This window comes from Pseudomyrmex gracilis, unplaced genomic scaffold, assembly GCF_002006095.1.
Source record: "Pseudomyrmex gracilis isolate BER0280 unplaced genomic scaffold, ASM200609v1 scaffold_6, whole genome shotgun sequence".
In the NCBI taxonomy this organism is placed as follows: Eukaryota; Metazoa; Arthropoda; class Insecta; order Hymenoptera; family Formicidae; genus Pseudomyrmex; species Pseudomyrmex gracilis.
Window position 1 is genome coordinate 249,739 of NW_018020590.1, and position 13,503 is coordinate 263,241.

The 13,503-nt window shown below is 47.0% G+C and overlaps 1 protein-coding gene across 4 annotated transcripts in view; it reads left to right on the forward strand.

Moving 5' to 3' along the window:
- Positions 1-65: 65 nt before the first annotated feature.
- The window catches only part of LOC109858709 (protein groucho-1-like), a 74,658-nt gene continuing 61,220 nt past the window's right edge, over positions 66-13,503 (forward strand). For all 4 annotated transcript variants that reach the window (XM_020436237.1, XM_020436229.1, XM_020436255.1 and 1 more), the window contains exon 1: positions 66-1,371. In XM_020436237.1, the coding sequence (XP_020291826.1) occupies positions 1,312-1,371 (60 nt within the window). In that variant the 5' untranslated portion in view covers positions 66-1,311. The remainder of the gene's footprint in view (positions 1,372-13,503) is intronic.

Here is a 13,503-nt window from a genome sequence, read left to right on the forward strand (position 1 = left end):
CGCGAGGAGAGGAGTGGGCCGCGATCCCCTCTATCAACTTGCCCACCAGTCGCTTCGCAGCCGCTGTAGGGAGAGGTTGAGCTTGTGCCGGTGATATTTCGCAAAGCTTTTTACGAGACGGTCGTCGGGTTATTTCGTCACGTGACCGTCGAGAACTCCTTGTCAGTTTGGAGATCGACCGACTTGTCGTCGCGCGGTCGCCCGCCGTATCGAAGTGAAGAAGATCCTGGAGACGCGCGCGCTTACATGAGCGTGTTCACTCGCGCAGCGATTTAACCTCCGACGGCGCGCGCCGTCTCGAGTAAACAACGGAGAGTGTGTATAGTGTGTCAGTGCCTCGGTGTGTTGTCCACACAACGGTTTATCAGCCAGAGGATATACAAGGAGACAACGGTGAAGTAAACTTAAATAAACATCGTTGTGTAATAAACGTGTCGGGATATATATATACACACACATATATATGTAATCGTCGTTGCCACAAGCGACGGTGAAGAAATCTCGGCCGGTGTTTGTCCGGCTCCGAACGGCATCGTCGCGCAGTTTTTCCTGCCTTACCGACCGAAAAAAGGGCACGCCGCGCGCCGCGTCGTTCGCGAACACAAAGAAGAGCGCGGCGACGCCGGGATCATTGCACTCCGCGGCGTCCTGTCGTGCGTGACACCACCGAATGGACGTAACGACCACCGGCATTCTTATCTGACTGTCGGGTCCCGAAGTTGACTATCCGAATTGACTCGCGTGCGCGTGCGTTGCAAACGGTTGTTGTGTTTTGAAGCGGCCGCTCGCGCTCGAATGGGGAAGAGACGGTAGTGGCGACGGATTGGATGGATTGGATACCGCCGATGGATTTTCGGCGGGGAGACGACGGACTGTTGCTGCGAATTACGTCGCACAGGAACGCACGTCGCGGGCCGACACGTCATCGCCGCGTGTGCCGGTCGGCATCGTAGCGACATATCGCAGCGGTGCAGCGTGCGTTTTTTTCGTCAAAGTGTAGTAAAGTAAAAAAAAAAAAAAAAAATATTCCAAGTCTCTCACCGTGCGTCGGCTCAGTCTCTTATTATCGATTGTTGTGTTGTTTGTTATTATTATTATTGTTATTGTTAAAGAGTTGCACATACTCGCGTCTCGGTGCACAGTGCGTCGTCGGCCACGTGACATGACGCGTTTCCGCGGTCCCTGAAAAGTGCCAGAGTGATATATCACACACATACCCACGCTTGCATACATACGCATATATTATATAAATAAATACACAACTTCTTTCGTCGAACGCGCCGTCGGGTGCAGGAAACCACGTCAGGAAGGATGTATCCCAGCGCCGGTATCAACGCAGCCGCCGTGGCCGCTGCTGCCGCCAGGCATCCGGTACGTATACTGATTGCTCATTTATCAATAACAACAACAACAACAACATGTTTATTTATATATAAACCTCCGATATCAATGATGACATTTGCGGCCGGGAACAAATTGCGTGACCGCAGTTGCCGTGTAAACCTCGTTCGAACACAGAGCGATCGAATTTAATTGCTGCGGATTCTCGAGTCGAATAAAATTGGAGCAGCTGTATAAGTGATTCCCCGCGGTCTCTGATGACACACGTCGATAACGAGGCTCGGAATATGATTTTCGGACCAATAGTCGACGGAACGATCGTGTCGACGAGAAATATTTTTGTTTTTTTCTCGGTGTAATTGTCGAACCTGGGAAAAGTTTCTCCGCAATAATCGCTCGTCCGGCTTATTGTCGGTAGCCGTGCGCTTTCGTCGATTATGTCTTCGAAACCGCTTACACACGCGCGTCCGGTTTAGTTTCTATAACGTTCTATCTTAAATGCATTCGTCGCGACGGGCCGGCGCGGTTAGTAGCGCGCGACCGATTTACGTATATAATTTATTTATATTGCTGTTTAACTTCGTCCTTGATCGCGTTGCTTCTGACTTCGAGCTTCCGATCTTTCGGAATGTTTTTCCGTCGAAGTCTTTTGCGCGCGAGAAAAAGTAATATGCTTCGTGGCGATTTAAAACGCATTAGGCAAGATTTTTTTTTTTTTTTTCATTTTCATTTTCTTTTCGGCTGTATAACCGACGACGGGAAATAGGCAATTTTTTTCGCACACAATATGGTTCGCGCTCGATTGCGCTCCCGTTACTCCCGAGCCAGGTGATTTGCACCTCGGTAATACGATCCGTCGTTGACTCCGCGAACGAACTTCTCGAATTTCGTTTCTGCGTCGGTTTCTCAACGAGAATATTTCGATTTTCGGCGCATGCGACGAAGAAACACGCTCGGCGGGACGCGCGCGTTTCGCTACGCTCGCGTATCGGATTTCTCGTTGCTCGCTAAAAAAATTTCGTTACTACAAAAACACGCACGCCCGGTTTCGTGCAACCAGGCCATTTCGCGACGGCGCGTTCGTGTGCATCGGCACGTGAAAACACATGTCGCAAATTACAGATGTTGAACTTACATACTACGTGCGTACATACATACGTACTTACGACGACTGCGAGGAAGCGAAAGTTTGAACAAAATTGAATTTGCGGTGTGTAATGCGCGTCGCACATGCGTGCGCTTCCTTTTCAACCGTGCGCATTCCGAAATTCGGCGGTGCGAACGCGGAACAATCGCATTCGCCACCGCGTCCCCGGCATTAGCTTCGCGACCGTGCGAGAAGCGTTTCGCCACGGCACGTCGGAGTCGTTGATCCGTGAATCGAGCGGAGAGCTCTCTGTCTATGCAGAAAGAGAGAGAGAGAGAGAGAGAGAGAGAGAGAGAGAGAAGGAGAGAGACTCGGTCGCGCTGTCTGCATTTAATGGCCCGGTCGAGATAATGGCGACTTAGTCGTCCACCAACGGGCTCTCCCGGGGTCGTTGCGTAGTTCCGTCACGTTCGCCGTTTCTCCCTGGTTTTCTTTCTCGCTCGAGAGCGCCGGTACAAACGTTCGTCGCGCTCCGACCATTGTACAGGATATTAACGCTTTTTTTATTTTTGTTTTTCTTCGTCTCGTGCGCGATGCAACGCTCTCGAGACGCTAAAAAGGCGCGTAAGAGAACGACACGCACTCGGACGTTGGTCGCAACTCGCGCCGCGGACAAACAATTTTTTTTCGCGGTTCGCTAATCGCGCAACGGTTGGAATAACCGTTTGAACGTGAGTCATGGAAAGAAAAAAAAGATATCGGCGTGTTTTATCAGTTCTTGTGGGCGATAATTGGTGTGACGCGCGACAAGAGTCATACGTCACTTCGGCTCCGATGTCATTAACTCCGAGAAAAGAGAGGCGGCTCTCTCCTTCCTCTGCTCCCTGTTAGAGAGTTGCGTAATAAAGAGACCCTGGAAAAGACCCAACCCTAAATAATAATGGGTGTCACATGGGGGGATACGATCCGACATAGTCTTGTAGCACTTTTGATGCGTACACAAGACCGGTGAGAAACTCGCTCGAAAAGAGATCGATCTAACCCGTTTCTTCTCGCGTGTACAAGGTGTCACCAATTTGTACATTTCTTTACATTGTACTTGAAGTCAAAACAACGAACACACACACACACATTAAAAGTGTGTAATGTCGGTTACTTAACTTTTCTAGTTTAAAAAAATATTAAATTGAACATATTACTTTTTGTTACTTTGTGTGTATAATCGAATGTTTCGGGACTGAAGGAGGAGAAAAACGGTCGGCGACGACGAGCGACGATCCGTAACTAGCGGGGAAATAAGAACGGACGGTGCGAAGTGCTGACGTTAGTTAGTAGGGTACACATTGCGAACGTGAACGGACGGGGCGGAAGAGCGGGCGAACGAACGAACGAACGGCGTTACATACGTACACGCGTACACACGTGCGCATTAGACCGGACCTCGTCGCCGGGGTTACCAACTCCTGTAAACTGTACGGCGCGCACGTTTGCGCAGGACCCCCGATTCGGCAAATATTGGTACTTTTAATCGGTCTGTTTGCGCCGACACGCTGTTCAAATGCGCTCGAATGTGCACAGCTGAAAAAACTCCCGCTCGTCAGCACAACCGGTCGTCCCAAGACTCTTTCGTCGTCGTCTTCTTTGTGTTTGAGCTCGTCGCTCGCTATTAATACGTAGCGATACAATCGATACCGCTTAATTAGTAACATGACAATTTTCGATTGCGCAAGACTTCGCAATTCTCTCACGTTGCTTGAAAAAAAAAACGTGTGTAACATGGAAAGTTTTCTCGTGCTTATTATAATTTCTTAGCAGCACACTCGGCGCATTTTTATCGCTGCTGAAGATTTTCCGTTTATCTGCGAACTTTGTACCCAACGCGCAAACTTGCTGTTTTTTCAATGATTTTCAAATTTTATTTTACATTTATCACATTTCGAACGTTCGAGTTTGCGCGCTAATAAATTTTTATATTAGCAGGTTATCGAATTTCTCTTGTTTTTTTTTCTACACAGAAATATACACATTAATTAATATCTTAATAACTAATGCAAAAATTTTGCATAATCGTATCTGACTTTTCTGTTCGGAACAACCCACAATCAACACTTCGACTGTGTCAAACAATTTCAGACACCCTATGTACAATATGCACGATGTGTTAATGCGAATATTCGGAGCGAGGTGAAGAGGGAAAGATATCGGAAACCGGAGCGATCCGTTCCGGCGTGTTCCAGTAATATCTTTTCTCTCTTTCTTCTCGGTAATTGCCCGAATTAAAATCCGAGATCTTAACCGGCGCGCGGTACAACCCGCGCGCCGTACGTACACGCTTCGGCGCGCCGCGCGTCCCGCTCGCGCATTACTCGGAAATATGGAATCACGGTGATATCTTGAGCGTCACGTCGTCCATTATGCCGATGCGGCCAGTAAATTTCACGCATTATACTCCCATTATACGTTTCCTGGCCGAGTCGGATCGCGATCTCGTGCTCTCGCCCGACGTAATTACACGGTGCCGCGCCGACGAATGGATGGAGGAACTTTGCGGCGTTCGCGCGCGTGTTTGTACGTGCCGCATTTGTGCACTCATACGTGTATGTAATGTGTGTGTGTGTATGAGTGTGTATGTATGTACGTACGTACGTACGAGCAGCGCGATGGTTTTAATTTCCACTTTCCTTACGCTTTCTCCTTCTCGCGGCCGGTTCCTCTTATCGCGCTACGCCGGGCACATCTGCCAATGCTAACGTGTAACGCGCGAGGCGTTTACCGATTTTATCGCGAGACGTCTGTATTTACCTTTGGATACAATTACGCGCTAATGTGCGGCGACCGCGCAGGAAGCGGTTTCGCGTGATACACGCAATCGATGCCGAGCCGAGTGAAATGCCTCTCCTTCTCGCCGTTCCCTCCCTCCCTTCCGATCAACACGCTCGATGTGACGCGCGATCTTTTGACTCGTTTATTCCGTGTTGCGTCTTTTTTTTTTGTTGGTTACTAACGCGCTTTACGATGTAATAAGCAATAATAATCGCTGTTGGTTTGAGAGAGAGAGAAAAAAAAATTAAGCTATTATAATCACATTCGATCGTTGTGTTGTTCAAAAGCTGAAAGATTCTAAACTCGACGATTTCGGTGAAACGCACAAACAGAATGAACAAGCGATTATATACAGATCTGGTGAAATCTTTCATCCTCGCGCTTGTCGAAATAATCTCTCTGGTTCTACAACAGACAGAAACGAGCGCTCGAGTTTCCAGAGATATCCCTTCAAAGCCCTCGGGGTGTCGTAAATTGGTCTACTGGGATTGATCCAAGGAGGCTTCGGGGGGTTGACCCACGGGTCCTCATGGTTATTTCTAATTTGGCCTTCCCCAGTTTCTCCTTTCACTTCCCGCAGCCTTCTGGGTTTGACCCCTCCCGTCGTTTTCGTAAGTCCGATTCCGACCTGGGGATCCACGTTTACCGTAGCCTGCAAATATACAATTTCACACCTGATTGTCGAGATTTCGGTTCCCTTTCAAAACGGTTTTGACAAAAAACGTTTTGTAGGGGGAAAAAGTGCGTTCTATTTTATCGTTGAATCTGCGGCCACGTGAACATACGGCGGGTCTTTACAAACACGTTGTATGTAAGGACAAGGCAATAAATGCGGGCACGCACTCCGAGACTGCAGGTAGCCGGAACAGAAAAGAGTCGTTTGTGGATGGTCTATCGTTGAAAAAGGTAAAAATTCTCGGTTTCTTCGGTAGAACAGCTACTAATTGCCATTGAGCTTCTCGTGTTGTCGATATGTCCTTCGTTTTCCTATTTTCTTCCGTATTTTTGTGGGGTTTTTTTTTTTTTTTTACAATTCAATAAAACAGTTATTTTGCGGTCACGGCACGTTCTGTTCGACCGATTGTATTTCGGTATACAACAAAAGTGGCTTTGAAAATGATATTTATCTTTCCCTCTTTTTTTTTCTTAATCGCTGCCAAACTTTGTTTTCCGTTCAACGTACTTCAAAGTGTAAATTCTCAAATGTCAAAGAAATTGTTTTTTTTTTTTCATATTTTACACACGCCGGCAAGAAACACTCGTTGATATAGATTATATCGCGGCACCGCCGACAGCTATTACATTTATATCCGATGTTATCCGTTCTCGCGTAGCTTTTGACCCTTCTCGGTTCGATTTTTCTACGAACGAGAATATGAGAACGGAAGAGGTCGTGACCGGGTGCGACGACGACATCGACTCCTTTACCCCGCGGCCAATCATCTTACAGCCCGGACGAATGGGAAATTGGCACGTAAACGCCAACGAAATTATTCACCGCTAATGGGAAGATGAATACCATGGATAAATTTGTGCTCGGGTACTACTACCACCTAGCTATTATAGACGCTCGCTATGAATTACGTCGGAATAATCAAATTTATTAGTTCTCTTTCTCTTCCGCTTCTCTCTCTCTCTCTCTTTCTCTCTATTCCATCGATGCGACATTTTTTCGAATCATGAATTGATAAATGGTGACAATCACATCATATCTGGACAAGTAGAAATTAAAATCGAAAAAAGGGAACAAGTTTTTCGATGCTGTCAGCAATTGCAAAATTCATATTTATTTGTCGAAATGTACGGCAAAACTCAACAAGGCAATACCGAGCTGACAAATTGACCGGGGAGACTAAAACAATACATATGTATTCTTGGTACAGACACAATGCAATCGTTTTTCAAGAGTGACTCATCACCTTAATGACTTAATCATCGTACACAAACCAACGTCGCTTTCCTTGAGACTGTTCGACGATTCTCAAACAAAGTGGATCGCGAAAAAAAAAATAACGACGCTACTTTCAGAAACGTCAACGCGTGACTCGACAGAGTGGTGCCAAGTCACATCGAGCAGAGTATGACGAATAACGTGGTAAAAATCCCGCAAACGTGCAGCGCGAGCGGTCGAGCGAGAACGACCCTTACGTATTTCGACCCCTCGTAACACACGAGAGCGGACGAACATCCCTATTATTTTCCGACGAGATCGTCCGTGACCACCCCGGTCGTTTCTCGTGGGTCCGTCTCTCCCTCTCTTCGTGATCGCCCGTAATTTTTCGGCGATGTCCCCGACCCCTCGAGGGCTTCTGGGCGTTAAGCCGAATTAACATAAGAGAGTGTGTGCAAACATGGAGAAAGAGAGAGAGAGTCGGTGAAGCGAAGTGAAGGATGAGAGAACGGGAGAACGAGGAGAGAGAGAGAGAAAGAGGGAGCGAGAAACACGAGAAACGGAAGGAGAAGAAGAGGGGGAACACGATGGGAACACGTGTCCCACACGGAGATAGTTAATTACTCGTTTGTGCTGCATGCCGGTTCGGAGTCATCTGGAAGAGGGACGGAGCGAGTATCACTCTCTCGATGGACGGAGAAAGAAGATGTATCGAGGGGCACGGGAGAGAATGTACACATAACATACGCGGGCGGGAGAGAAAGAGAGAAACATGCGCAAGGGGTCGCGATGCGACGACGCGGGCGAGAGAATGAGACAGTGCATTCCTGTTTCATCGGACCGTTGAGACCCCGGTGCTTGTCACGGAGGTGGGATGGGGGCGGCTGTGCTCGAGCGCTCGCGCGCGCGCGCGCGCGAGGGGGAGACGAAAAACGAGGATGAGGTTAATGATATACACGCCAGCTACCGTATCGTCTCGAGCGTCTCATGCGCGGCTACCTTCTTTTTGTCTTTTTTTTTTCCTTCGACGTTATTCCCACTCACGCGCGTTCCTTCTGCTTCGCACTTTCTCGTTTAAGGCGTCTTACGCGCCAAGACCCCTCCCGTATTTTACGCAGTCGAGACGCAATAACAGCGTTCTGTACTTTTTCCTTTTTTTTTTTTTTTGATCGAGAGAAGAATAGAAAAATGCGCGGCGTAAAATTTTGTGACGTAAAAATTCTTTTGTTTTTTGTTTTTTTCGTCGCGTCATAACTCTCTCTTTCTTCGCTGAAAGAATGTCTTTTCTCGTAAAATATGAGATGACAAAAACAGGAAAAGTGTTTCAAGACGCCTTCTGTGTAAACGAGAAACTTTCATTCTACGTATCACAAATTCGTCCTGCGAATATTTAATGGCGAACAAAATACGTAATGAGAATTCACATTAACTGTAGCTTGTTCGCCAAAAATGAGACCAGATATTTTTTAAGAGTATCCGATAAATCGTCGAGAAAGATAGCTTCGATACACACACACACACACGCAAGGTTTGACTCGACAAACCGGAAACACAAGGGAGACATTCTTTTCTCGTTCTCCTCGTGTCGCCGTCCCGCTTTCGTTTTTTTGTTTTTTTTTTTTGACTCGTATCCGATCACACGTCGAAAAAACGATCGGCAAGTTTTCGCGCTCTCTCTTCACGGACGCGAGGGTCGATAAAAAAATTACATGATGCAAAAACGAAATTTTACGAAACATCAAACGTGGCCTTGTTATATGTAGAAAAAAATCTATTTGTTTAAATTACAAATACAACATATGGTCTGACGATGGGTCTTCTTTCTTCCGAATATCGCGGAATAAACAAACGCATTTCCGTTTTATCCGTGCATGTGTTTTCGAACATCTTTCCCTTTTTTTCGAGTTGTGTACGTACGCCGGACCGTGATTATTTCCGCGAGCGTTTTATTCTCTCATTTCCGCCACGAATCACGAACTGTTATTTTCAATTCGCCCGGGGGCGCGCGCGCGCACACGCGTTATGACTCAGCGCGATCGCACATTTATGATCCGCAAAACGGATGGTCGGGGGCGCTTGACGAGAGCGGCGCCGATTAGAATCGCAATTTAGATGGCTCTCGAGAGATGTGGCCGCTCGGATTTCATTGCCTCAACGGGCGCTGCTGCTCTCCCTCTATGGTCGTTCGAAGAGGGAGAGACCAGACAACAACAAGGGTGCCGGCGGTTCTCTACCATCCGCCCTCGGCGTGGGTATAACGAGATTATCGTGAGGAAGAAAGAGAAAGAGAGAGAGAGAGAGAGAGCGGTAAGAGTGGCCGCGGGAGTCTGGTGTCCTTAGAAATTTCATTTGGACGTTGCTGGCTGCGTTCTGCGATGTACGGCGCGTCGTAAAAAAAAAAAAAAAACCAAAAATGGAAAAGAGCGACGAGGGTATATCGGTCTCGGGAGATTCGGAAGGGGCGTCATTGTCGCGAGTGTCGAAACTGTCGAAAGCGAGAAAGGTAGATAGGGAGGCACGAGATCCCATCTTTCCCTCGCGTGACTCTTGCTCCACCGTTTGGCGGTAATTATAACATATTCCCCCTGCTCTCTTTCTCCGTGACCTCTCTGTCCCGAGGGGACCGCGACCCTTCGTGCTACAGATTCCCCACCGAGGATCCTGCAACGCCCTCTTCAAGGACCGTTGACGCTCTGCGAGAGGCGCGCGCGTCTACCAAGGCAAAAATATAGGCATCATATTCGATCATCGGAAGCATTAAAAATTTTTTAGAGATAAAACCGCGTTTTGTACACGCGCCTATCGATGCGAGAGAGGATAACCGTCGGCACGGGACGAGTGCGCGCTGATAGAATCAATCTGCAAAAAACTACAGGGAAGGAGAGAGTGACGAACATTTTATGTAAGGGTGAGCTACACATCGGGGAGAGAAGCGCACGTAAAAGGGCGGCACCGTGAACGAGCAAGCCTTGACTGAAGAGAGAGAGAGAGAGAGAAGAACAAGAACGGGGTTTATGACTGTAACAGATTAGGTGGCCGAACTGTTAGGGTGGCTCCCGCCGTGCTTCCTATTATCGCCGGAGCTTTTGTAGCGCCATCGCTTTTGTCGAAGAGGAGCTTGTCTCTTCTCTCTCTCTCTCTCTCTTTCTCTTTCGCTTCCACCGGCGACCGAGCGTGTACCAGACGGTGGAAAGGGGAAGAGAGAAGCGAACGACGAACCGGTTGTTCCGGCGAGTTGGAAGAGACGACAGCAGCGGGCCACGACAGTTGGCCGATATTTGAGCTCCCTTTGTGCCGACGCTAAAGTACCACGCGCGGCTCATTCGCGCACAGCCCGACCGAGAGTTTTCTCTCGTGGCGCTTTTATCTACCGTCGTAGTGTTTCCTTTCTCGTCGTGAATCTCTCTCTCTCTCTCTCTCGCTCTCTTTCTCTCACATTTTCTTTCCTTTTTTCTTTTTTTTTCGCCTTTCCCGCTTTTCGACGAGGTCGAGAGCCGGATTGAGAATAGGAAGAGAGCGCTCGCTGGAAAAAGACGCGGATCTGTCTTGGTGCGGTTCAACCATCAGTAATTACCTGGTCTACTCGAAACGGCCGAATCATAGCTTTCGGGCCCTTTGTTTGCCCGCGACTTCTGTTCGCTTAATCTTCATTTCTCTCTATCTCTCTCTCTCTCTCTCTTTCTTTTCTGTGCTTGCTCTTTTTTTGCGTTTTGCCGCGGTTCTCTCTCTTTTTCTGTTATTTCGTGTTTCACGTCCCGATCAGACGTTTGTTTCCTTTCTTTCTTTTTTTTTTTTTTTTGTTTGTTTTTAAAAGCGCACGCGAAACGCGACACAGTATATGATACAACATAGCGGTTCTTAACCTTTTGTGACTTCTGTACACACCCCCGCTGAATCACTACTGTGTACCCGTGTGAGTTCAAAGAACGCGCGCTGCGATATGCCTGCAATAGCATATTATATATATGTATATATATATTTCTCTTTATTATATTGCGCGTTGACAAATCCACGCGGACGCCCAAATATTGTTTCACGATTATCGTATTCTTTTTGCTTCCTTTCTATAAAAAAAAAAGAGCATAAAACAATATCGGGCGAAAGCGTTCAGAATTGAAGAGGATATTATCAGCCTCGCTGAAGAGCGGTCATGTTACATTTGCCAACGACGACGTACAACGAAGCATGTATATATATAAACGTCACGGCGCGTGTGTTATTAAGTCTCTCGCGCGGTGATCTCTCCGGGCGCGCACAGCTGGTTGTCAACGTCGTCATCGTCGTCGCACGCACGCGAAACGCTATGCAAAACGTTCATGTAAATAATATAGTCGTGCACGATAGTGAAAGAGAGAGAGAGAGAGAGAGCTAAACAGAGGAAAGAGCGGAAAAGACGAGGAGAGGGACGAAGGGTGGCGTTTATTCACGTATCCCGAGCGCTGTAGCGGTGGCGGCGGCGGTGTGACGTTATTTCACGAGAACGCCGATCGTATCACCTTAATTGCTCGGCGGGTTAAACTGCCGCGGTCGCCTCTTATCGAGCGATCTGCACGAGCGCCTGTGGCCTGTGCCCAGTGTCGGAGAACCGGGACGGAGAATCGTGCGGGCGCGTTATAAACGCGCGTATATGCGCGTCAGGTGTTTTCAGCTGGTTTCGCGCGTCATCGTGGGGCCGGGCATTATGGGCCGTACCCCGGCTGCAACACGGGCAGATTGACGCGTATAAAAGAACGTATTGTGGACACACCAAGCTGGTAGATAGACGCTGATGCCGCGTGGTGTTACCGCCTTCCTTCCTGAAAATAGCATCTTGCCGTGATGGTTTTATTAACCGCTCACACTCCACACGCTACTGCGTACTTTGTGCAAGCCCGCTCGGGACTTTTCATTTACTTCTTTTATTACGTGTATATTATTTTTACATTTTTTGTTTAAATATTGAATCTCTCTCTCTCTCTCTCTCTCTTTCTCTCTCTTGGTTTGATAGTAATTAACATCTGTTTATTGAAAAGAACCAAAATTAAAAATCAAATCTGTTAGCGAAATTTTTAGAAGAAAATGTAGCACACGTATTATTATTAGACCTCTTTACTTTCTAATTGTATATAATTATATATTACCTCTTTTTATTTTCTAATTATATATAATTAAATATTTAAGTACTATTTAGTATTCGAGTTATTTTATTTATAATGTATTTCGAAAATATATCGAGATAACAAAAAATTCATAAATCACTATAAATTATATATCGCTACATTAGTTGTATATATTTCAGTCTAATAGACATTTACGCTCTCTCCGTCAGAGATTCTCTCATTTCTGATATTAGACAAGTTTTTACACTTTGTCTCGAGTGAAACAGCGCACAGGTGTGACCTGCAGTGACACGTGTTCGAATCACAGCAGCGAGTTGGTAGCTGAACACAACGGCGCGTCGGTAATGGTTAACGAGAATAGAACGAAATTCATGCCGCCGCCGCGGCGCACCGCAATTTCAGCATACCGAAGAATTACGAGCGCGAGAATCGTCTCGTCTCGTCTTGTTTCGTGATAGAGATTCGCTTTCGCGCTCGCGCGCTCACGCGGGACGCACCGCGCGCGCTATCATTATTCTATGCATTATTTATGTCATTCCCCAGTACGCCGAGTACAATGTGGGTCTACGAATCAAAATGCATTGCTTATGCAAATAGCGGTCGTGCCCCGCAGTCTCGGAGTGAATTCGCAGTCTGCTATGGGGAATAATCATAATGATCAATAAGATACAACCGCTCGTACGTTTCTCCCTTCTCTTCTCTCTCCCTCTCTCTTTCTCTCCCCTTGTGTATTCTCGCTCCACACCTCTCATGCAAATCTTGAGGCGTATTGTCTGGCGATATTAAGGGAATTGTTATCGCATTGCATAATTTCGGTATTCGATCGTGCTCGGGTTCACCGAGCTCTCTCGCTCGCTTCGCATAATCGGTTTGCACGATTCTCTCAACCTGACATCGATTCCCGTATCGTTTTTCGTCCGAAATTGTCGCAGAAGTTGTCACGATTAACACATCGCTTATTTCGCGTGACATAAGTTTCTATAAGAGCCGTATCGCCAATAAATCCGACGAGAGAATCCTATATTAAAAAAGGCATGTGTACCAAGAAGTGCGCGTTTGGAGTCGAATATATCGCACCTATATTGCCTCTTTTCCGCGTTGCCGATTGGTTGGTTGGTTGATCGAGTCGAATCGAATCGGTAAGATCGAGAGAGTAAATAATAAAAGCGATTTTGTGAGACAGTCTTTTCGTCGTATATGTAGAGAAAAATAAAAACGTAACTAAAGTCACGTGACAGGAAAGAGTAGAAAAACAACACGTG